The 26697-nt window shown below is 40.3% G+C and overlaps 1 protein-coding gene across 2 annotated transcripts in view; it reads left to right on the plus strand.

Moving 5' to 3' along the window:
- Positions 1-17775: 17775 nt before the first annotated feature.
- ldlrad3 (low density lipoprotein receptor class A domain containing 3) overlaps positions 17776-26697 on the plus strand; it is a 154605-nt gene continuing 145683 nt past the window's right edge. For both annotated transcript variants that reach the window (XM_041796205.1, XM_041796206.1), the window contains exon 1: positions 17776-18127. In XM_041796205.1, the coding sequence (XP_041652139.1) occupies positions 18073-18127 (55 nt within the window). In that variant the 5' untranslated portion in view covers positions 17776-18072. The remainder of the gene's footprint in view (positions 18128-26697) is intronic.

Genomic DNA, 26697 nt, shown 5'->3' on the forward strand with positions numbered 1-26697 from the left:
TGTGTGGCGAGAAAGGGGTTGGTATTTGAATATGAACATTTCCCGTGTTGCTTTGGGGTTGGGGCCCAGCAGCGGCGGGCATTGAGCTGGTAATTCTTCACCCTGTGATCAAAGGCCCGGTTCTCAGCTTGCCTCCCTCCCAACCCTGTTGCCGTTCCCCTCATTTTCCCTTCCCCTCCCTTCTCCTCGCTGCTCCAATCAGAGCCCAGAGCAGCCAGGCGTGAGGAATAACCCTGTGGTACTGTTACTTAGTTTTTTACCGATCTTACTGGTCCCTCCCGACTGGTAACCTCTCGCTGAGCTGTCTCTTACCCCTTCAAACTTCACTTCCTCCTTTCACGCTCAATCTCCATGCTCCAGCTGCACCTAGTCTTAAACAATCTGCTTCAGTCGTGGCCTTTCTGGAAACCTTAAGGCACCTACAGTTCTCCCCATCCTCCCTCTTGTTTAGTCTCTTGAACAGTTTTGAACTCAACATTCACTCTGTCGCGCCCTTGACAAAACCTCTCTGAACACCTCTAGCTCTCAGTTAAGTTGAGATATTTCATGCTCCCTTTCCGTCTTTTCATACACTCATCTGTACTCATACTCTTTACTTCTGAGTCCTATGTGAATCAAGTCTTTCTTCACTGCTTGTTTCAACTTTCCTTTGTTCTCAATGGCTGTCTGTTGTGCTTTCTATTTTAATTCCCTCTTCAATTGCTCAAATGTGTCATTCACTTCCTTGCACTACCCATATTTGTTCACTCTAGCGTCTCATAGTCATACGGCGCTGCTTTAATATTCTCAAGGTTACTCTCAATGTTACCCTTGTACAAATCTGGGTCTTTTTATGTGATGCAAATATAGCCTGCAGTGCTGAGACGTCTGATGAAAAACGCAGAATAAGGCCAAGACATGATGGGGCGCTGCCAGGAATGAGTGGCCTACTTTGGCCCATGAAAAAACACCTGTGACAGTTGGTGGTCCTCTAAACGAAGGCAGCCTGCGGGTGTGAGCAGTGGGCCAAGTCAAAATGATTGCTATAAAACAGGCCAGGCCTGGTGGGAGCACTGGTGCCTCTTTTCATCTTGGCCTCACTCCATCTTATGACCTTCTGGTCCGGATGCTCTGTCTGTCCTTCTGTTTGGCTCCTTTTTCTTGTCCACTCTTTGTGATATTCCTTGTATTCTTCAATATTCTGTCAGATTTGATCAGTGCTCTTGGTCCAATGTACGCGTGCCCAGACTTATGCTCTATTGAAAAGGTTCAGTTCTGTAATTCTGTTTAATCCCAAACCCATTTTAATAGTGTCTTTGATAAACTGAGTTTTTCATTTTAATATGGAAACTCATTTTATAAGATGACCTTTGCATGACCTGGCAGATGCTGAAGAGGGGGAGGTTGAATTAAAGAGGTGAATATAATGAAGACGTAAGCAATATTTTAACAAAGGAGGTTCTATGTTAATGGACTGGATCAAAAAGTGAATTTATTTAATGTCAAGTAACTATTGAAGATGAGCATTTTAGGTCTTGTGCTTGTGATCTCCATAGTTAACCAACACATGACTGAAAATTCCCTTGTATTTCAATTTGACAATGATAAGAAACCAGAAAACCTTTTTTGCCTGTTCCATACAAAATACCCACTCAGTACTAGGTATTTTCCAAATGTCTAGTTTTGTAAGATTTGTATGTTTACATAACATTTGATTGTGTTGATTCCCAAAGAGTGGAGATCTGTGCTGACTTTTGGGAGATTGGCATGCAAATCTTTTTCAGTGGTGTCAAAGTCACAAATCATGCATACCCAGCAGGGTTGGAATTTGACTTTTACCAGCCACTGTGGCTGGTTTATTCAAAAATCCACTTTTTTTTTTTTCAGCCAATATATTAGCATTGTTTAGCAAGGAATAATATTCAAGTCATAGGCTATTTATTAAGAAAGACATGGTGCATGATCCAAACTTTCGCTCCTTTTAAACCTTTTAAATTTTCTTTTATATGACCATGCAAATATTCTCTGGGGCCCTAAATTTATAGGTATTCTCATTTAGTATGAGTGTCAGGCTTAGAATTTAATATTTTGTGAATGATTTTTACAGTCTTACCTTGTACTTGCTACGAGCATGACATTGGTCCAAACACCTTTAGCAGATATTGTAGACCACTTGCAGTAGAGAACTACTTTTATATGATACAGAATCAAACCATCCCAGCCAGTTAACATGATAGCAGCTCTGACACTGGGAGGAGGAGGTGGGTTTTTTGGCCAGTGAGCTTATGGGTCTGCTTGGCTTTACTCATAAAGTCAGTAGCAGATAAAAAAAAAAAAAATAATTTATGCTGCTCACTGTAACAAAATCCCTCTGTTAGGTTAGGCTATTTTCATTTTCCTGCCCAAGCTGAGCAAATTCATCCGACACTGTTCAAAAGTACCTACATTTGGCTGGTGGTGGGTGCTAATTTCCCACCCTGATGCCCAGCCATTCTCTCCATTAGTATCATATTTTATATGATTAATCTAATTCCATATTCATCCATATTGCACGTCTAAAAAAGACAAAAAGTTGGCTTAGGCTGACACACCAGACAGACTGTTTTATATACCCTTGGCATGGGATCAATTTCATATCCATCTGGGAAACAGCCCGTGTATGGTGTTTGGGAAGGCAGAACCTTTCAAAGAAAACAAAACATGACATAGTTGGTGTGCTCTGCCACTTAAAGTAAAATAAGTTCAGCAGCTAGTTGCTATCCCTTTTAGTGGAGGCAGCTGGAAAATCAAACTCTTGCCAAAGTTGGCGAGAGGCATCTGGCTGCAGCCCTCAAGCAAACCTCTACGCTGGGGCGTTTGGCTGGAGACCTCTACGGTGGGGCGAAACCTCTGCGCTGGGGTGTGACGTACATTGCCCAAGCCATGGACCTCTACGCTGGGGCGTGACGTATATTACCCGCGACAAAATTTCAGCTCTATCCGCTTGTCGACAGGCTGACCCTAAATCTAACCAGTCGGATTTTAATGCCTGAATCTAACCAGTCAGATTTAAACACCTAAACCGAAGCAGTCGGGTTTTAATAGCGTAGACCCATGGGTCGGCGTCTGCTACTGCACGGTCCAGCGTAGACCCACCCCAGTGTACGGGGCTATGCTAATGTGTCATAAGCACAGCGGTGTAGTCATGCTAACAACAGGTAGGTCATGCTAACAACAGCTAACATGCTGCACGCCCCAGCGTAGGCTTGGGCAATGTACGTCACGCCCTAGCAAAGAGGTTTCGCACCACCGTAGAGGTCTCCAGCCGAACACCCCAGCGTAGAGGTTTGCTCGAGGGCTGCAGCAGACCCTCTTGAAGTTGGCAAGCATCTTCTCTACCAAGAAAAGCTTTCAGTGTTGTTCTTTATTCTTTTTTTTATATAGAGAAAAATGATGTGCAGAACTGATATAACTACTAGGAGCAGCATCAATCCTATTTCTTCATTGGCCACCATTGCTTACTGACTCTTTCTACTGAAAGACACTGATTGGTCATTCTCTGACTGGGAACAAAGGTTTCACCTTGAAGCTTTGCAAGATGGATTTATCTTACTACTGACATAAAATCTGGCCAGTCAGTTGTTTGTTCAAGGTTATACTAAAGTGCTGTACAGTGGAAAAAGTACAAGAAGAAGTATGCAATGAAACACAATGTTAATATAAAAGTAATAGGACATTTGATTAAGATAGAAAAATTTTAAAATCACTTGAAAAGGAAGGGATGAAAGCCATCTCTAAGGCAGAGTCAAACAGCAGGGAATAAAAGAGCATTTAAGGTATGGGGGACAGCAGAACATGTAGAGACAAAGTTCCAGAGCTCAGCTCTGCCACAGAAAGGCTCGGTCACTCCTGAGCTTCTACAATGACTTTGGAACAGTTAGAAGTTCTGATCTGTATATCTGAGTGCTAGGTGCAGGCCTGTAACACTGGCAGTGTTGGACAACACTTTCAGTCCAGACTAAAGTACATTAAGACAAATGTTAATGTCATGTAATGTGTGGAATGTCTGAACCCAGAAATGTAAGAGGATCAGGTAGACCTTGACCAAGCTTGCTTTTTCAAGCATTTAGCAAACAGCAGACCATTGTCTTCATCAGATGCCATCTAGATTCACTGAAATTATGTCTTTGGTTTAGGGAAGGACTGGCAACTGCTACTGTTTTAGAGTGCTTTATCTGGCTGACAGGAGTTTTTCTGTCTGCTGTGATGTCAAATCCTTTCCCATGCAGTGTCCCCCAGAGTTCCATATTTGCTCTGATTCTGTTCTCTCTTTACATGATCCTCCTGGGGTCCATTTTAATAAAGTATGGCATCTCTTTCCATTTTTCCACTGACAACACTCTACTTGCCCTTGAAAATCAAAGTTTCAAATTCGTTGGGCCCATGTAGACTTTTTCAAAAACATTCAAGCTTGGATGACTTTGAATTTTTCCAAACACAATGAGAGAAAGACGGAGGTCATTACTTTTGGACCCCATGGAGGCTGAAACAACCTCAGTATTGATCTCTCCCTTCCTGAGCCTTTTCTTAAACTCTAGAAATAACCCTGAGGGTGATAATGAACAAAGATTTTCAAATGGATCAGCAGACAACTTCAGTCGTGAGGGTCAGCTTCTTCCATCTCCAACTTTTATCCAAGGTTGAGCCCTTTTAATCTTTGATTTTGGGAGGGTTATGCATGATTTTTTTATGACTTTATTTTGAAGCTGTCCACATCTCTGAATTGTTGACTGCTTGTTCTAAAAGCTGCAGCTTGCATTTTAACCAGTAAATGTAAATATGAGCACATTTCCTCCATAGCCACTCTTAACTGGCTCTCTGTGCATTTCAGGATGGATTTTAAGGTTTTGTTATGGATGTATTAAACTTACTGGCTCCTTCCAGTCCTTTTAAAGACCCATATTTTATCAGACACACTCTGATACACAAATCAGTTCCTTCAGATTTTCCCATATTCAAAGCTGAAGCTGAGGGGTGACCAAGCCTTTTCACATGTTTATACCTCCCTACTGCTTTTAATAGTTACTTTTTCATGTCAAGTTGTTTTTTAAATTGTCCTACTTTTTGATTGTATTTTTGTCGTTTATATTTTTCATCGTACAACCCTTTGGTCAACTTTTTGCCGTTTTTAGATGGACAGGATCCCCTCACAGTGAGCTGCTAAGTCACATGTTTTGTTGCTCTGTTTGGCCCATAAAGACGGACAGACAGAACGTTCATCTAATCATAATTTTTTCATAGGCTCTGCCCTTTCCCAATTGCTGTGTATGAGTGGTTTACCAGATGGATGTGTGAAACACATCCATCTGGTATGCCAGGTTAGCTCAGACCCTGGATAGAGCCCCTTAGAGGACAGTCTCATGCTCACAGCCCCTAATGCATTTGCTCTCTGTAATCAAACCTCATTTAAAGTCAATTGACAATAATTTTGTCAATTAGATTGAGAAATGGGAGGGTGCCAGCAACAGTTTACTTTATACTTTCTCTGAAGAGAGAGACAAAATCTTGTTGGTGAACCCTGATGAGTGCTTACAGTTTACCACTGTCTACTAATCAACTATAAGTGAGAGAAGATTGCCCCCTGCTCAACTTGACTTAACCTAAATTGATGTTGTTGTTTGGAAATGCCACAGTCTCTTGTTTAGAGACCAGATGTTCTAATGCACTGCTGCGTCCCTGAGAGCCTGCTTACCACAGAACGAGTAAATCTGACCTCTTCCAGCTCTGAGCACATTTGGATCATCATCTGCAGAAAAACCGCAGCTGGCTGGTTTCCATTTGAATAGCTGTGGCAGTTCTGTTTCCTAGTAGTCACTGTTAAAGGCTAGTTAATGTAAATCACAACACTTAATTAATAAAATGTTACTTCCTTCATTGTTTTTGAATGAGCATCCATTATTACTTTGCTATGTGACTTTTAATTAACATTTTTCCATTAAGCCACGCAGCAATATAAGCCACCAGCTACTTACATTTGCTGAGATAGCCCAGGGGCCGGCTCTGCTTTTGAAAAGACTCATGCCTTAAATTTTCATCACAGTAATGCTATGCTAATACTAATTGTGTTGTGTTTATTACCATCCTTGTTTTTTTAAACCCATTCCAATTTGTTAATCATTTTGTCTGGTTTAATTGAGAAAGTGATTGTTGATGCTTGGGGTGTTTTTCACTCAAATTGTTATTGGGCCCCTGCCTGTGAAATCCCAAATCAATACCTGTTCCTCATTTGATTCTTGGCTGGGGTCTTATAGATTCACACACATGCACCCATGCACGCACAGACACAGAGCATTTCTTTTCCCTATGACTCGATTGTTGATTTCTATCTGCCGTCCCTGCGGCATCACCCAGCCAGACATCGGCTCTGCTTGCTAATGTCAGTGGAACTAAGCATTGATCACATAATCGAATAATTGTCCACTTCACGCTCCAGGACGAGCATGAAGGGGACTCTGGATGGGCATGAGTTTTGGCTTAATCCAGCAAGTAGACAAGAATTATGTGTATATGCGTGTGTTTTCCTAAGATTGTGTGTTTTTTTTTAGATAGTGGGTTGTATTGTTGCAATGTTCCAGACTAAACTTCATAATGATCCAGCAGAAACAGTCGCTGACATTGCACATTGTTCCTTCACGTGTCCTCTCCCCTGTTTAATCCCTCTCTATTACTTTCTGACTCACACAGACACTCACAAACAAAAATGTCCTTCACATTGGTAGACTGGTTATTAAATGCAAGATGAATGTCAAGACATTCACACTAGCATGTGTAACTGCCGTTGCCAGTCATAGAAAGGCCTTGGCATTTCACAGCTACCTCGAAGGCAGTCTGACGCGACGAGGACATGTCATCCTGAGGCTCTCTTGAGTTTTATTACTGCTCTCACTCCCCCATTACACTTGTAGGATAAAATACTATTAGCAAAGCTCCCTCTGACATTGGACTCAACTACTTGGCAGAGTTACTCTGTTTACTTTGTAAAATAGGCCCTCAAGCTGGAATGTTAATACAAGCAGAACTATCAGTATCAAGAAAGTTTTGTCCAGCTCTACATTTCTCCTTTTACTTCTATATTTATTATGTTCACATAGCTGCCTTTTCTTATGAAGTTATGAAGCTATTACATTGTTGGACTGTGCTGGTGGTGTCTCAAGGTGAAACCTTTCCATGCAAAGTTGGTTTACAGAATGTGGCTAACATTAGCAGTTATAGCAGGTTTGATCCTCTTTGCAGGTTAATGTCCACATTCCTGTGTTGAATATGTCTCCACAACTTTATCCTCACTGAATCGAAATAGAGCTAAACCGCACAGCTCCCATGAGATGCCATCAGTACTAAATTAGCATTTGTTTATACTGAAAAAGAGCATTGTGGCAACAATGCATTAGCCATAAAGAAAGACAGCGATAATCATGGCCAAACACTCCATTACAGTTAGGATGGAGACTGAACTATCTTCATCATCAATCATCTTGTATTTATCAGCAACTGAAAAGACAGTAAAAAATGAAACTGCAAAAAAGCTACTGGCGATAAATCTTATACTGTTGGAAAGCCTGTTTATTACCCTTTTAAATGATGCCACATTTATAAGGAACATGCATTTGTGGGATGAGCAGCAGAGCTGAGTATGTGGGTTGCGCCCATGAAAAATTTGCCAAATCTTCTCTGCCAAGGCCAAACAGCTTATTTTGCTGTTGCTATTGACTCTTGTTTTGAGCTTCTGTTACCCCCAGGTGCTGCCAATCAGGTGCCTGATTGGCAGCTCCTGTGAGCATGGGCCCTGTTACAGTGGTCAGTAGATGTCTGCTTCAAGAATCGGCATGCCACGGGCCCGTTGGTTGGACAACTTCAAGCTGGTGTTCCGCAAAACCAAGCTGCGGGATTGTTTGGAGTAAACCCTAGCACCATCTCCAAGCTGAAGGCCAAGTTCCCATTAACGGGGAATGTCAGAGACAGGCCACAAAGTGGGCATCCCAAGAAGACAACACCCCAAGAATACTGTTTTCTCACCCTGTCAGCAAGAACTCTAACCTCCAAGATGGCAACACTCACCCCCACAGAGTGGGGTTTATCAGAGACTACCTCCAGAATTTGGGAGTGGAGAGGATGGAATGGCCTGCCAGCAGTCCTGACTTTAACCTCATTGAACACTTGTGGGATCAGCTTGGGTGTGCTGTTCATGCAAGAGTGACCAACACAACCACGTTGGCTGACTTGCAACAAATGCTGGTTGAAGAATGGGATGCTATCCCACAGCAGTGTGTGACCAGGCTGGTGACCAGCATGAGGAGGAAGTGCCAGGCTGCTGTGGCTGTGTATAGTGCTCCACACGCTCTTGAAGCTTCTGTTTGTTAAATTAACAAATTGTTTAATTGTCAATACGTCTTGTTTCTTCAAACTTCAATCATCCAATCCACCAAACACCCAACAAGTCAATGGCAGAATCAGCTGTTTGGCATTGACAGAGAAGATTTGGCAAATTTTTCATGGGTGAAACCCACATACTCAGCTCTGCTGCTCATCCCACAAATGCATATTCCTTACAAATGTGGTATCATTTAAAAGGATAATTAACAGGCTTTCCAACAGAATAAGATTTATCACCAAGAAGCACTGTTACAACAAAGAAATAATGTACCAAACACAAATTTCCTTACTTTTTGTTTTAAGTTTATTAAAGGTAATTGAGTGCTGGCCATTGGGTTCTTGGGATGGGACAGTGTTCTAACACAGTACAGGGCAACTGGGCCAAGGTGTTTAAATGCTATCATAACCTATTTTTCAACAAACTAATGGATCATGAACAATGTTGTTTGCCTTTAAGTTGTGGCTGTCACTTAATAGGTAGAGCAGGTCATCTCGTCTTGCCTGCATTGCTGCGTCGGTGGTGTGTGAGTTTGTATCATTGTATTCGGATGAATTAGCCAACACTGATGGCCTCTCTCCATCAGTGTATGAATGTGGAGTGAATGTGTGGTGGTTTCGGTTTTCCTGGGTTTTATTTTGGTTTTATTTTTGTTAACTTCCTGTTCCAGCATCGTGGTTTGAGTGTCTAACTTCACTGTGCTTTCTCTGAGGCTCCCTTCCCCCATGTAGCGCTGAGGTTGACTGGCCACACCTGACGCAACTCTGTAATCAGCGCTTCTTCAAATCTGCTGTTCAGCCTCAACTCAGTGCCAGAGTATCCCAAGCTTCTCGCCAGTGGTATTTGGCTCCTCTTTTTCTAAGTGTTCTCAGGAGATTCATTGAGTAACTTTTGTATTTTTTCTGTGCCTCAAGAGACTAACCTTTTTGTGTCTTCCTTTTTTCCAGTGCCTCACTCTCTGCCTCGCACCAGCCCAAACCCAGCACACTCTCGTTCACTGTATCCCCTCAACCTGGACTCCTGGATTCCCCCCTCCCCCTTGCACTATTACCATCTTTGTTCAATACAATCCTTAAAACTTCGTTTAGTCTGGTGTGCCTTCTGGGTCCTAAATCCACATCCACCACAGAATGGGTATAAATGGGTAGATGTGACCAGCAGTATAAAATTCAATTAAATGTCTTTTTAGTTGCTTATTATTGGCTAAGCAGTAAACCTACTGTATATTGTCTTATTTCCTTATCTGATTCGACTCAGCACCTGTATAACAGTATTACTAGATTTGAAGATGATGAATTACAATACCTCTCTAGATTTGTCCTTTTTTCTTTATTCTTTCACAATCTCCCTCACTTTCCCCATCTCTTGCTTCCTTCAGCTCCCTCCTGATACTTTCTTGCCGCTGGCTCCTTCACTCAGTCTCCTTCCCTTCTCCTCTGTAGCGTTTTTCTCTCTCTCCACATCCACAGACACACACTCAGACCTTTTGTGCCACTCCAGCTATATATTCCCTTACCCCGCACTATATCTCTGTCTGAATCTCTCTTTCTCTCAATGCCGTCACTTACCTTCAGGCAAAGTCATCCCCAGTTGTTATGCCCCCCCCCCTTCCCTGTGCTGATCACATCATCTCACTACCTCAGAGTCATTTTCCAAATTTGGCCTCTAATTGGGTTTCTCCTGCGATTAAGTCAATAACAACCTTCATATTAGCGTTTAATGTCCCCTAATGAGTCCATTTGTTGGCCAGCGGCTAATTAGCACTGATCTGTTTATAGACAGCCTAAACTAATTGATGGACATTACTGAAACACTATTTTTCATTGAGTTATGTTGAGCTCATACCTGCTCTTAGTTTGCAGCCTTGTAGTGCAGAGCCCCCCACAACAGATTATACCGTTCCGGTTCATGGATCCGACTGTATAATTTGTGAAACAGCTAAGCATTAACGTTAATGATAACTCTAGGGGAGCAAAATGAAATCCATTAAACATTGACTGACAAATCTTCTTCCACCCCAACAAGCATTTAGTTTTATTAGTGTTGATTGTATTCAGGGTTGGTGTAGAGAAGACTTGTGTCTGCTTTTGTTAGCCTTGGCAATCGCTGAAATATTCATATCTGCCAAGTGTAGACTCTTCAAAAGTGCTTGCGCAGTGCACAAGCACAACCGTCATGAGGACTCATCATAACAGACTGGTATAAATAAGGCCCTAAAGGTAACAATAAGGGGAACACGAGGACAACACACTGCTAGTGGAAGCTATCAAGTTAGAATCTTAGACAAAGTTTTAACAGATCCGACTGACATGCCAGGACCCTCCCCAGGAGTTTAAGTCTGCACAAGGCTTTGGCTTGATAAGGCAGCGTCTGTATGTGAATACAAAGTGAGCTGGAGGAGTCTGATATTGGGACTCATCCCAATCATATGCCTCCAGGTTAGCACACTATCAATAGGAGGGGTTTGTTTGAAGCGAGGTTGTCTCTCTGCACACAGCTGCAGTTCCATGATAAAGAGGAGGGAAGCTTGATAGGTGAAGCTTCCTGTCCTTCCATCCCTTTCTCAGTCTCCCTCTGTAATTCAGTTCAACTCAAATTGGCATGAAAACACCAAAGCAAGAGGGTATTTTCTCCCCTACTCTCTACCTTATATCTGTGTCTGTGTATGCGTTTTCAGTATCAGTGCCTGGACAGTGCTCTATCTGGGTTGTTAAATATTTGATTCGTCACTGTTTGAAAGTTATTAGAGCTGAGTTTATATAGGAATACCTGACAAATTGAAGAGAAGAAAACTCTGTCTTTGCAACCACATCTCCCTTGCTGTGCAAACAAGAAGGTATCAAGTGTTTGCCTCCTTAAGCCTCCATCAAAGCAGAATCTGTCTCAAAGATTCCTCTTAATACTATCCCCATGTGCCATCTGTACCCATTAAACCTATCCTATATCAAGTTGAAAATATAAAAAAGAACAGCTAAGAGATCTTACTTAAATATAATGACTGAAAGGGGGTAATTACTGATGAGGCACAGAAACTGAATGTGGATTTCTTTTGCAGGCAGTTCTATTTTAAGGATTTTAACTTGAAATGTTCTCTAAACTTTGTATACCCTGCTCACAGCTTTGCAAGCAGATTCTGAAGAGGGCTGTCCTTACATTGTTCTCTTCATGGTTTTAAAAAGGATTTGTCTCAGTGGATTTAATGGTTCACCAATTTACATGCCTGAATAGCACACACAGCGATAAGTAGAAAACTCAAGACTGAAGCAGCTGACGAAGAGGATCAACTTCTTGGAAAGCTCTAAGTTGTGATTCCTTTTTTGGGCTTCTGAGCGTGTTGATGTAGTTCTTGATTCATGTCAATCACTTCAGTACTTCCTCCATAAACCTATGTCTTAACGGCCTCTGACTGTACATGCCAGATATGAAATTGTTTGTGCACAGTCATGACAGAATGAGACTCATCACGTTGATTGGAAATGCCTGTAAACAAAGGCCTGGCATCCTAGGCCAGTTTTCAGATACAAATTCATAGGAATTGTGCTTGTCTTATTTTTTATAGAATAATAATGTTTCTGTACTCCTCAGGCTAAAGCTTCTTTGTTGATCCTAAAAGCCTGAGAGGGAGCTAGCAAGACTATTCATTTTTGACAGCCACTTTCACAGACAGTTCATCTGGGACACCATATATTTCAAAAAGGAAATGTCATAATTTGCTGGTACAAGGTATTTCCCGTTTTAGATTTTTCTTTTGAATTTAACTTTACCCACAAACAAAGTCTGGCAGTTACATTCATGAAATAACCACATTGCGATGATAAAAGACAAAGAAACATTTCATAAATAAAGCAGAGAAAAAGGTCAAAGGTCTTACCAAGGATTGAATTATGTATAGACCCATTTTAGAAGTAGTTACCTGAACAGTGGCTCTCTTAAGCTTTGCAAATCTAGCATTAAACACTAGCTACATAGTAACAGTTACTACATAAGCCAATGTAGCTAAGTTAGCTTTAGAAATGAGAGCTTTAGTAACCTGAGCTTAAGCAAACGTAGCTACAGATTTGTAAACTTAGCTTTAGATGCATTAGCTGTGTAGCTACTTCTACTGTTAGCTTTACCAACATGAACTTTAGCAAACATAGCTAGAGTTAACTTAGCTACACAGATAATGTGGCTATAGCTCACGTAGCTGACCTTAGGTTTAGTGTGACATCACTCAGATTTAATTCAATTTTTTTATACAGTGCCTATAAAAAGTATTCACCCCCTTGGGTGTTTTAATCTTTAATTGATTTTATTAACCAATAATGTTCAATGTAATTTGGCTTTTTGACAAGAAAAATTACAAAAAGACCTCTTTAATGTCAAAGTGAAAACATATTTCAACAAAGTAATGTTAATTAAATGAAAACATACGGAGAAACATAAGTGACTGCAGAAGAATTCACCCTCCTCAAGGCAATATTTATCAGACACATCTTTGTCTGCATTCACAGCATTGAGTCTGTGTGGATTTATCTAATTTAGGCTTGCACATTTGAACACTGCAATTTGACTTCATTCTTTTTGCAAAATTGCTTGAGCCACTTCAGGCTGCACAGGGATCGGGTGTGAACAGCCCTTTATAAATCCAGCCACAAATTCCCTGTTGGTTTGAGGTCTGGGCTTTGGCTCAGCTACTCCAGAACGTTCACCTTGTTGTCTTTAAACCATTTCTGTGTAGCTTTCGCTTTATGCTTTGGGTCATTGTCTTGCTGAAAAATAAATCTTCTCCCAAGCCATAGCTCTCTTCCTGACTAAAGACTGTCCTCCAGGATTTCCCTATATTTTGACGCATTCATTTTAACCTGTACATTTACAAGCCTTCCAGAGCTGTCTGCCGAGAAGCATGCCCACAGATTGATGCTGCCAACACAAAGCTGTACAGTGGAGATGGTGTGTTTGTGGTGATGTGATATGTTTGGTGTTCGCCACACATCTAATCTGACGGCCAAAAAACACCATTTTGGTCTCATCAGACCAAAGAACTGTCTTCCACTTGACCATGGAGTCTACCACATGCCTTTTGGCGAACTCGACAGTGACTTTGCCACTCTCCCATAAAGCTTTGACTGGTGGCCAAAATATATTGACCATGATTGTTTAATAAACTCAATAAAAGGGTAAAACATCCAAGTGGGTGAATACTTTTCATAGGCACTGTATGTTAGAAACCTGTATGCATGGCATCTACTTGTATTTTACATAAGCAAAACTCAATGCATTTGTCACTATTTCTATAAATATTACTGATTTCAAATAAATTACTTTAATATTTCAATATTAAATATTTTATAACTTTATAACTTGTGTAATGAGTAAGTAATCAGACCAAAGCGCCTCTGCCAGTTTTAGCAACAACATAATAGCAAAGTGGTCTGCTTCATAGGATAGTTGCTCTCTAACAACTAATTTACATTGTTTTTCTTATATTAAACAAGAGATCATTTCAACCTAATGGTTTATACTGTGTGTTAATTGCTGTTTTGAAGTTTGTTGACAAAAATAGGCCTAAATTATGCTTAAATGTGCTGCTTGTTCGCTTAAAAGTTGTAATTTGGCTGACCTGATCAGACCAGAAACCTGTCTCAACCATGAATCTTTTTTTAAACAAGATGGATTGATGCCTCATGTCCAGGCAAGGGACAAGACAGCACTGCAGTGAAAAATTCACCCGCAGCCAATGCTGCACTTTCCCCACTGGCCCCAGTTTCACAAGAGATAAATTTAAAACTCCTAACAATACTCCTCAAACTGGAAATCAGATCCATTTGGACTCCTTCTCTAGAGAATATTTTAAACCACGGAGGCTTTATGTTTTGAAACTTCACTTGAGAAAAACAAAGGCATTTTTGGTGTTTTCCTGCAGTCCTCAGCCAGCAATAGAAACACTGGACTGCTGTGCATTTAAATTGTACCTTATGAAAGAACAGGGCATGGGCAAACTTTCACAAATGAGCAAGAAAAATTGTCCAAATATTCCAACAGTGATTTGGCACTGCTGTAGAGTGGATGAGTTGGTCTCTTTGGTGTCGCTTGTGATTTCTCCCTCTGCAAATGAATTACAAGTGCAGGAAACTTGGCAGGAATAGAGCCCCATTGAGTGGTTTTTCAACATGTAGCTCAGCCTGTTCACTGAGATGCTGAGTTTCTATTTGAGAGTCTGGAAAACTATCTGTTTGCTCATACATGTTTGAACTAGGTATCAGTATTACAGTTATGAAAGTATTCATCTCCAACATTTACACAATGTGAACAATTTTAATAGAGAGTAATTGTCCAAATATTATTGGTGTAGTCACCACTTGATGGTTGCATAGCCTGGGTTGCTCTGCACTGTCAATACTTTACAGTGCCTATAAAAAGGTTTTTGACAAAAAATATAAAAAACCCTCCTTAATGTCAAGGGAAAACAGCTATGCAATGTAAAATATATGACTGCATATTATTTCCTTCAAATCAGTTTGAAGTAGATGCACCTTTGGCTCCTATCATAGCACTGAGTCTGTGTGGATAGATCTCAGTCAGGTTTGCACATCTGGACACTGTAATTTGACTTCATTCTTCTTCGCAAAACTGCTCAAGCTCTGCCAGGATACAGGAAGATTTGGCGTGAATGGCCCTTTTCAAGTCCAGCCACAAATTCACTTTGCTGTTCAGGTCTTGGATTTTACTCAGCTGCTCCAGAACATTCACCTTGTTGTCTTTAAACCATTTTCTGTGCAGCTTTCACTGTACGCTTCAGGTCATCGTCTTGCTGGAAAATTAATCTTCTCCTAAGGAGTAGTTCTTGTTGAGACTGAATGAGACTGTCCTCCAGGATTTTCCTATATTTTGCCAAATTCCTTTACCCTCTACTTTTACAAGCCTTCCAGAGCCGGCTGCCAAGAAGAATGCCCACAACATGATGCTGCCACCACCATGCATCACAGTAGGGATGGTGTGTTTGTGGTGATGTGCAGTGTTTGGTGTCTGTCAAACATAGCATCTTATCTGATGGCCAAAAAGCACCATTTTGGTTTTATCAGACCAAACAACTGTTTTCGTCCTGACTATGGAGTCTCCCACATGCCTTTTGGTGAACTATATACTATATACTATACATTTTATATGCGTTTTCTTCAAAAGTGGCTTTGTCTTTGCAGTTGTGTGTGGAGTTTTTCACTGTTCAGCTGCTGAAGGTTGACTCTTCTTCAGAGTAGTCATACGTGTCTTGGTAGCCTCTCTCACTAGTCTCCTTCTTGCATGGTTACTCACTTTGTTAGGATGGACTGATCCAGGCAGATCTCCACATGTGCCATATTCCTCCTATTTCTTGATGATGGATTTAACTATAGTCCAAGGGATGCTGACTCCCAGACATACTGATTAACAAGTGACTGGACCCTTCCAGACACAGGAGTCTTTCTACTACAATCAGGTATGGACTGGGACTAAAAAACTGCCTTGGACTTTGACTCAGCCCGGCCTACAATACTCAGTGCGCGGAAACTCATCAACACCTAGCAACGCTGAAGTTGTTTAAATCAATTAAAGATGATTTCATTCTGTGATTCATTCTCATTTCATCTTCTCCCATGTGATACGTAATGATGGAATGGATTTAAAAAAAAAAAACAGGATGGATGTTTAAAAAAAGGTTTTATGTATCCAACTGATTATAACAGCATATCATCTATTCCATGCAATCTTAAAATTACTTTATTAATAATCTTAATTAATTTATGCAGTAATCAATCTTTCTGCACAAATAATAATACCACATTTTAATGAAAATACACCACTACAAATGTAACTTCTGTATTCAAAGTCTTCAAAGATAAGTATTATCAAAAAACTGGAATGTTACCAAAACTTAAAAAGTAAAAGCACAACAGTCCCTAACAGTTTTGTACTATTTTTTTTATATTTCTTAATATTACTGGTGCATGTTTCATTTTACAGCTAAAATGTTTAAAGTGGAGCTGTTTTAACTACTGTAATCATTATTTCATTTCATTTTATTTCATATAATTTGTTGCATTGTACTGAGCTACACAAACTGGGTATAGATAAAAATGTAGCAACCTGAATAACATTTGCTAACATCAGCCCTAGCAAGTAACTCTCTTCCTCCCTTCCTCATGTTCCATACTTACTTGCCCTGTATCTATCTGTGGAACTTCCTCATCATCACAGGTGGCCGCACCATGCTGAGGCTGCTCAGCGAGTCCTGGCCTCAACACTCACTTCTTGGATGCTGCTAATATCAACATGAACTTGTGCTGCAGTGCTGCTGCTGGCTGTGCTGCTGAACATTTCAGTTAATTTGTAACATTTAGCAGCTTCACTCTCTAAATGTTGCATTTTTTTTCCTTTTACTTTGTAGAAATCTGTTTTCACTTTGACATTGAAGAATTGTGGCTAAAAAAGCCAAATAATATTGGCCCTTTAATAAAACCAATAAAAGGCACTGTAATATTTCAAGCCAGGTATCTTTATTCAGCCATACAGTTCAGTTATTTTTGACACTCTTATGTATTTGGTTATACTCTTTCTTGTACTGTAATGTTTGTATATGCTTGCACATAACATTTCTAGGATGAACACAGCTCTATCTGATCTTATTTTATCTTACCCTATATAAAACAAGACACATGAGCTCCTGGTATTAACATATAGCCCACAGCTGAATGTGTAAAACAAAAGAGTGTATATTAAGTTTCCGTGATTAGGGCACAATGTTGGTATGATATAATATTTCCTTTTTTGTGTGTTATAGGCAGTGGAGACTTTACTGTGCCCTTGTATCAGCTTTATTGTGTAATAGGCACATGATAAAAGCCATGAACTGGTTTTAATGTAGCTAACTAATAAAGTAATATTAACAGGGTAATTGAATTTGCTATGAAAGCATACTGTTAATCTCATATTTTACATGTTAATGCTGTTATCTGTTGCTTATTAAGGGTTATCTTTTTCCACAGTGTTCAGTTTTTTTAACAATTAGGCCAATACCATGAAATGCTTGAGTGGTTGCCAATAATCCTGAGGTATTTGTTCTGGTTTTCATTCAAAGATTAGGCAAGTCTTTCTTATAAAAAGAATCACATATTAGTATGGGTTGACCCTCTTCTAGCTGCAGGTTTTGTCCTGTATAATTCTTCACAGGCTTTCTCTCTGCTCTGCTGTATGAGCGATTTAAATCACAGCATATGAAAGGTGAGTAACGGTGCTATCTTACAGCTTCTTGTTTTTATAGCTAGGTGAGACCGTTAGCGGTCCCTAGCCCGCAGTTTGGGCACCACTGTCCCGAACTGGCCGACCTCTGCTCTCCGGCTCTCTTCCTCCGACTCCGCCTCTCAGAACCAACACACGAGCGACCGACTACCCCAGCCTGCCTGCCGCCACCCCGAAGCCCCTCCAGCTCCAGCCTGTGTAGGCTACTTCCCCAATTCCCCAAACCGGACTCGGTACTTCTTGTCCCGATGCGAACTCGGCTCTTTTTCTCACCCCAGATGTTGTCGTAGTTATGCCGGAAGACAAACAAACTTGAAAAGTACGGTAAACAGGAGCAGCTTTACCGGAGAAGTTTTTCCTTCTCTGCCCCAATTTTTGGCCCCGCTGCGGGGCAGGACAGTCAGAGGAGGACGAGAGGAACAGGGGACCGTATGATGTGGATCTGGTACCTTCTGCTTGGTTCGGGGTCAACCTCAAGAACTGTTGGTAAGTTTTGAAAAGCACGCTGAAAGTAATGTTGTTGTCACGGCGCCGACACGCTTCAGTTTACGGGAGGGTCGGAGGGAGGGGGGATGTGAAATCTTTGAAGTTTTCGCTGTGGTACTGCGAAAAGTGCTGCTCACGTGTGTGTTTTCCTTCGACAAATTTGATAAAAGAACAACTTTCACCAGAAGTTCTCCTACCTTTTTTCTCTCTATCGACTGAGCTGTGTCTTTTTCTTCCTAAGTTGAAGGAGCAGGGCAGCAGTTTCAGAGTTTTTCATGCATGACGAATGGGTCTATGTCCCCCTCACTTAGGAGTGAGAATATTTTTGCTCCGGACACCCCCGTGCCATATCCATCTACTTGTGTGTGTTTTACTGAGATGGGGTTATGGTCTCCTTCAGGTTGAGTTATATGACTGAGAAGTTGTTGACAGGGCAGTGTTGACAAGTCAATCTGTTCTCCAGCCCCGCCATGGCAGCTGGGGCCCAGTGGAGGACACTACACGAGTTTATACATAGCAGTCAGTTTAACTCCTTTTAACACTGCAGCTGTACTTTTAAGCTGGTATTTCCATCAGTGGCATCTATCCACTGGCTATTGCAACATGCCATTCCAAGAATGGCCTGCAGGGAATAGATGCTGGTAAACAGATGTGATCATAGGTGAATCAGAAGAAGCATCTGTGATTATCATGATGATAAGGTTACAAGCTATGCTTAAAATAAGGAAGGAATTGCATCCACCCTTTCTCCTTTAGATAAAAAGCTAAATGCACATAAACTGTCTGCATAGTATTTGCGCAGTAATAAGAGCAGCACATCCCGGTACTTTTGAATTAGGGCTGCAGTAATTGATTGGTTTTGTAATTGAGTATTATAAAGATTATTCTGTTTACCAAGTTGCCTTATTTAAGAGTAATGACACAAGACGAATAAGAAAGAAGGCAGGTCTGTTAAAATGACTATTTTGCACATGACATAGGTTTTCTAACAAAGTATATTTTAAACTGTGCATTTAAGTCCCAGTGGCATACAACTGATATACAAAAGGAAAATAAATTGGTTAGATAAAATATTGCTACAGCTAGGTTTAGAGAGATTTTGAGTGTTGTCACTTTATTTCTCATACGTACTTTTTTATGCTCCAGTTTGTCTTTCAATCATTTTTATTTTTGTACAGGACACTTTTTTCATGAAAATCATTTTAACATCTGGTATTTTGTGCAAAGGGGCTGCATGGCGGTGCAGGGGTTAGCACTGTTGCCTCACAGCAAGGTCTCTGATTCGCTTCCTGGTCAGGGCCTTTCTGTGCGGAGTTTGCATGTTCTCCCCGTGCACGGGTACTCTAGCTTCCTCCCACCACCAAAAACATGCTCATTAGGTTAATCGATCAATCTAAATTGGCCGTATATGTGAATGTGGGCGTGTCTGGTTGTCTGGGATAGGCTCCAGCCCCCCCCCCCATGGGTGGATGGACTTTGTGCACAAATGTAATATCTCACATTCTAGCTCCATCATTCACTCAGTTGTCTAATGATGCCTGAAAGCTGTTATATTACAGGAATATGATCTATTTTTCAAAGGGCGTTCAATTTTCATTTTTCAACCACATTATTTCTTTGTGAGTTTGCCTACTATACTGTCAAAATATGACTTTTTAACACCATCCTCTGTCCTGAGGGCGAATTTTTAGGGTGTAAAGCTGCTTCTATGACCTGTTGAATCCTGGTAACAAAACTTGACAGTGCTGAATTTGAAAATAGATAATTTACCATATCACCAACATGCACATGTGGAACAAGGGGAGAGAGAGATGGAGGGATGGAGAGAAAGCACCAACACATGACTTTAATCATGAAGCCTGTCAGTGGTCTGTGTATTTCTTAGGTCAATTAGTGAAGTTTATAAAATCCCCTACTGTAGAAAAAAAACCGACTACTGTGTTATATCAATGAATCCTGCTGTCAGTGAGTAAACTCAGAGAAATGTGTAGTACAGCTTGTGCTGCTACTCCTGTATAATGCTGCAGTGGCCATGATGCCACACAGAAAGTGGATGTGTAAAAAATGCAGCATGTGTACCTTTCAACGCCACTGCATCACCTTCTCTCTCTTCTACAGGGTTTTCATGCCTCGCATCATCTTTGGTGCACGGTATGTTGTAGTAAAGCCTGATTTATGCTTCTGCGTTGCGTTGACGGCGTAGGTACACCGTCAACGCAACGCCGTCGTTGACTATTCGAAGTTCTGCTTCGAGGGGACTCATCGCTCTGTAATTCACCGCCATGTCGCTAGGGGGGTGTGGCTGTGTGTGTATGTGGTTTCACATCTGAATCCTTGTTTATCTTCCGGTCATGGCAACCGAGGTGGAGTGGGTGTGTGTTTGGAGTTGGAGCTCATCAATATCGATGGACAAGTTCTTTTGTTGCAAATGTTGAAGTGCAGGCAACAGGGAAGACGTTTGTGGAGGTGGTCTGTACGACCACTAAACGAGTCGAGGCTGAGAACAGGTGAATTTTCCACACTGGTTCACCCTCTGAGGGACCTGGATGAAGAAATGATGTTTTGAGTGGACCAATCACAGACCTTGCAGTCCTCGTCGCTGCGACGCGTAGTTAGGATTTTTTGGAGGTGCGCGTCAGGCTACGGCGTAGGGGTCTGTGTCGACTCAGCAAGTGCATTGTGCCACACAAAGAAGTGTCCTTGCAAACTATAGGGTCCGCACTTAAAACACGGTCATATCTGGAAACATGACTGATTTAAAAGAAACCTCGAGGGAGATAGTTCGCTCTGAGGAATTTTTATAATGAAATGATTTGAATTGCTTGAGGTATTGTTTCAACTCTTGCCTAAGTAATGCCGGATTTGCCCTCTTCTGGGTGAAAACACTCCATCTAAATGGCAGTAGATGGGAAAAATTAGGTTTTTGGCAATTTAAAATATTTAAACATCAAACCCATGCAGATTAACTGTTAGGAGGAGCAAAATTAGGCTAAATGGCTGCTGAGCTAAGCATGAAATTGCTGACTCTTCTGAAAAGGGACTGAAATCGTATTGTTTTAAAAGAAACAAAATTATAGATGTCTGTGCAGTCTTTCTCCATCAAACTGAACAAACATCCCCATCTCATGACTTGAGGTGTCATCAGCTGAGATCACATTCCTTATGTGTGCATTTTAAGTTAAATGAGTTGTAACATTTAAAACGCTGTTAATACTTAAGCAAAAGAATGAAACAACTACAGCTCCTGCTGTCACAGAGCAATCACTAGCTTAAAGTCCATGGGAAAACAACACTGGTCCCACTTTTATTTTTCTTTTAAAAGATTAGTTTTTGAGCATTTTTGTCTGTATTGATAGGACAGCCGAAGAGAGTCTGGAGATATGGGGTGAGACATGCGCCCAAACATGCGCCAAGACAAGGAATCAATCCTATGCAGGCCCCCAGCTTATGGGCGCCTGCTCTACCCACTGAGCCAAAACAGCACCCACACTGGCACACGTTTGACCACTTTACTCCTCTCTAGTTTCAGCCCAAAGCCACAGATGTCTTCTTTTACAATCGTTTGTCAATGAGTATGAAAAACAATGCAGTAAACTTGCACAGCTTTTCAGCGCGTTTCATAATGCTGCTACCACTGGTTTCTAACCTACGGCTATTGCACATTTTTAATTTGTTCTAGGATTTGTTATGGCAACATAACGTTTTTGGCATCAGGCTCTGACTTCATCATTACTCACAGATTTATCTTACATGCAGAATTTGAGGAGTGGTGAGATAACATCTTAAACCTCCCAGACGGAGCCAACAGGTGGATGCTGGGGTGGGGGTGGGATGGAAGTGAGAACACAGTGTTGATCCTGGGCAGAGCAGAGGAAGAGACCGGAAATCTTTCAGCTTAAATTGACCATAAAGTCAGGAGGATGTGAGTCATGTGATTTGATTTAGATGCATGTCAGGTGTGAATCATTATCATTAAATTCAGTCTCAGGGCTTTTTTTCCCACAAAAATTGGGGCATGTCACTCTGAGAGTGGAAAGTGACATTTCACTGCTCTTATCAAGTCTTATTCTTATCAGTGTGACTTTTCCTGTTATTATCAAAATAATTACATTTTAAGGCCCCTATGTTTCTCTTGCATCAGCTTTGGTATCTATTTGTTTGAGTTTAAACCTGTTACTCTCGTTTAAAAATGTGTCACCCTGCTTCAGAAAACAGTCTCTGTCGGATTGGTGCGCAGTGACTCATGGGATATGCAGGGCCAAAAAGGATGCACCAAATGGGTCCTTAAAAAAGTAATCCATCTAAATGTAAAAATATGTTTTATTGCCTTATGAAATGTAAAAATGATAATCTTATTGAGTAGAATAGGTCTGATCTGTGAAGGTTATTGTACATGTTACCCTCTGCAAAGTACAGGTGTGTAAAAGTGCACAGTGGTTTACTCTCATGGCTAACTGGAACACTTTGACTGATGAAGTTTTGTTAAGGTTAATGATGTCTGCTCTGAGAAATGCCTATTGCAGTACCACTTAAGGTTCAGTCACAATACATGTTTGTACATTAATCAAACAAACCTCATCTCTGATATGCATCAACATTTGAATTCAACACTTGTTACCAAACACAGGCAACAGAAACATTTGTTTGCACATGTTTGACCAAAACAAATATATATTTGTCAGTGACAGAGTGAAGCATTAATGCCATTATATTAGATGTGGATTTAGTGCGAGCTGCCAAACCCCACCCTATTTTGCTCAACTGGAGCAAAGGCGCATGTAGACATGATTGATGCCAGATATTTCCTCTCAGAATATCACTGTAGTTTGTTTTCTTCTGTGTTACTCATGTGTTGTCAGCTTTGAATAAACAAATTGTGCTCTGGCTTTTTATTAGCCGACAACCTGACCAGGGTAATAATAATATTGTCAGCCAGACTGTGTGGGTGTCCTATCTGTTCCCAGGCCATTACATAAGTAAGAACAGAGCAGAGAAATCCCTGGCCAGTGTTGTCTGATAGGATGCTGGTATCCGGGTGGCAAATTAACCGGTAATATGAGGTTGGAATTGGATGTCCTGTTACAGCATTTAGGATTTAATCTAAAATTTGGCCCCAGATGGATGTGGAACATGCTTGGGCAATACCCATTAAAATGATAATCACAGTGTTAATGTCTAAAGGTATGGCAATATTGAAAATTATATTGGTAAAATTATCCATCCCACAGAGTTTGTGCAATATAATGAAGCAACTAAAATATGTATGAATAGGGGAGTATCAGTGGTAGGTGTGCTTTTGTGCACAACTATCAACAAACCATTGCTACATATTATTGCAGCTATGAATATTGCAGACCTGCAAACATAAAGAGATTATAACAGTGTGGTTCATTTCCTACAGACGCTTCAACTTACAATAAGAAGCACATTTCTGAATGGTCAATTAGTGCAGTGCACAGTAATAATTTTTGTGTATGCTATCAACAATGGATGTCATACAAACAATCCTTTTATATGTTACATGCACTTCTAGAGCAGCGTTCGCCACAGTCTGCAATATGGATCATTACACCTCTAGTGGAATATTAAGTGAGCCAATTATGTTTTTGGGGCTGAGGCTGGTATTTTGGATTTAGTTTTACACACAGTGCTTAGCGGGCAAACAGCATGCAAGATCATCTTTCAATTTCTAAACTATAGAAGCTTTTGCAGCCCACTAAATCTTGGGAACGTGCCATAAATGTGTGGGTAAGCCTCAGTAAATGCTCAGTTTTTCAGCTCAGCAAATGTTACTAGTTCTCCATTTTTAAAAAAATGATCTCTCTCTTACTTTTGGGGCTCAAAACAAATGAAAATTGTTCAAAACCCATGTTTCAGTTCAGCAACAGCATCTGTTCTGTGGTAATAATTAGAGAACAAATTTAGCAAAGTGCACTCATTGTGCTCTCTTTCAAAGGATGCTTACATACTTTGCAGATTATTTGGCATTGCACTGGACTGGACTCCCACAGGAGCCTTGTAGTCGTGCAGCCTTGCACTCAAAGCTACAAGAGATAAATCAGTGCTATTATGTAATATGAGATTTAGCCACACAACCCACTGACAATGGAACGCTGCAGCAATGCAGTAACAAACAAGGCAACTTTATTGCACTGTGCAGCCTGAGAATATACTTGAGTTGGTCTGCTTGGCGGTATACCTTAGGGAATGCTGATATACTGTAAATAAAATTAGGTACAGTGTCAGAATGACAGATGAGCTTTGCATCAGTTATTTTCCCACATCCCAGGATGATAATCTTTATTAAGGATGAGGAATGTAATATACATGCCAGATTTATAAATGTTTGATTACACTGTGCCAACACTCAGTGCTTCAATGGTATTAAATCCTTTCATGCTTTTCGTCTCATGATCAAATACAGTGTGGACACATCCTTTTGAAGTCCTTGTTTTGTTTCAGATCATTGTTCATTGCAGACGTACAGCTATTGAGATCTGATATCAAATAGTCACAAAGATAAGAAAAACCTATTTGTCCCTTTGTGCTTCTGTGTATGCATGTAAACACACAGAGTCAGTTGTTTGGCTTCCCTTTGATTCTTATGGATGAGAAAACTCAGTTGTAAATGGAAGCATGTTTTCCATCATAGACTGTGGAAATAATGAGCGTAGACACTTGGTATCACCCAGCTGTGTGTCTCTTCCTTTTTTGAAAACATGAGTGAAGCGTCTTGTTGGAAATGTTGGTTATTTGGAATCGAAAGTGACCATTTTTGTGCTAAAGGGTGGTGCATGGAGAGTTGGCAACCCCAAGTTATCAAGGCTAAATCATCTATGCTTCGAGCTAATTCATCACTCTTTAAATCAGCGGTTTCCAGGGGATGCAAGAGTCTGTCTGTTCTGAGGTTGTTAAATTTTGGTTCATTCATTCTATCTGAAATCATGATAAAACGCATTGATAGTTCATACATCAGTGTTTTGGGGAGAAAACTTGTGTTTTGGATTAAAATTTTCTGCTGTAGAGGATAGAAACAATTCAAATTGCTGTGTGTTTTTGACAGCATTGTCTCTCTTTTTTACTTAGGTCCTGGGGCGGTGTCAGCTCTTCTTAGAAATGAGTAGGAGGGGCTCAGTTAAAAAAGGTTGGGAACCACTGCTTTAAATTAATGTGGACACTGCATCACTTGTTGATTTGTCAGAGGCTTTATATGAGCATTTTGGCCACCAAAAGTCAATGTATGCCTATTAAAAACAAGACTAATGCTGTAATCAGGGCTGTATGTTAACGTTTTCTGCCCATAGTGCTCGTGCTACAGAGGTTGGTGGTTTTGTAGCACAAGACAAAAAAACTGAAAATGAGTGAGGTGAATAGGGTGGGTGGTCAAGCACTGGGATTTGTTTTTGTTCAGAAACTGCTTTACTGAGAGCGTATCTTGAGCTGGCATGTTGTGTTGAAGAATGAAACAATTTTTCCACAATTGTGGTCTCTTTCTTCAGACTTTGTCTGACAGTTTTCTTGAACCTATTTGTAATAATGTTGATTCAACGTTGAACTATCTGGAACCAACTCCCCCTAAATAATACGTCAAAGAAAACAGTCAACATAGCCGTGAATTGCTTTGTCATAATTTCTTCATTCTTGGTGATGATGGTGTTTTCCAATGCATTGACTGTCGTTTTGCCTCAGGATCATAAAGGAAGATCCAGATTACATCCCATCACTCCTTCTAGGGCTGGTAGATTACAGCAGAAATAAAAATCCTGATTAATTTAACTTTTTCCTCGATTACAATTAATGAATGATTATCCACCCCTGACTCAGATTGTGCTGTGAATATTTGTATAATTTTAAAACAGATAACTGAACTTTTGTATATTTTAAAGTATAATGCATCAATCTTGTGTATTTTGAGAACAGAGTAATGTGGCTTAATCTATGAAACATAGTTCTCTTTAAACGGTTTTGTGCCCTTGTAGAAATTAAACCAAAGGGGTACTGATTCCAGTTTGATTGGCCAGTTTCAAATGAATAATCCTGGTCTGACTTCCTGATGAAAATTTAGGATGATGCAGATTTTCTTTCCTTAAAAATATTGTTGTTGACATCAGAAAGGTTTTTCGACCTAGAGAATGTTTAATTTTATATCAGTAATAAAACATTTAATGTTTATCACTTTTTCATCTGAAAAATACCACTAACCCAACATACTCACTTCACATTACTCCTTCGAAATGTATGTAAAAATAACTAGAAAAAAAAAAAATCAAGAATAACTAATACTGTGTCTTTGCAATTTATAGTTAAGACAGGTAAATATAGAAGAAGCAATCTGAGATACAATTAGGTCATCAACAAGGATGATAAACCAAATACTACCAGACCTGTGTCTTTTAGCAAAAATTACCTGATTTGAAGAATTGGCAAAAATGATCTTTCCTTTTAATGATCATATTACTTTTTGCAATTATAATGATAATATTTAAAATATCCATGTGTCTATTATTAAAAAGATATTTAATCACTGAGGGTTAATAACTTTGATCATAGGAATTGGGATTGATGCTGTC

The sequence above is a fragment of the Cheilinus undulatus genome, linkage group 9, assembly GCF_018320785.1.
Source record: "Cheilinus undulatus linkage group 9, ASM1832078v1, whole genome shotgun sequence".
NCBI lineage: Eukaryota > Metazoa > Chordata > Actinopteri > Labriformes > Labridae > Cheilinus > Cheilinus undulatus.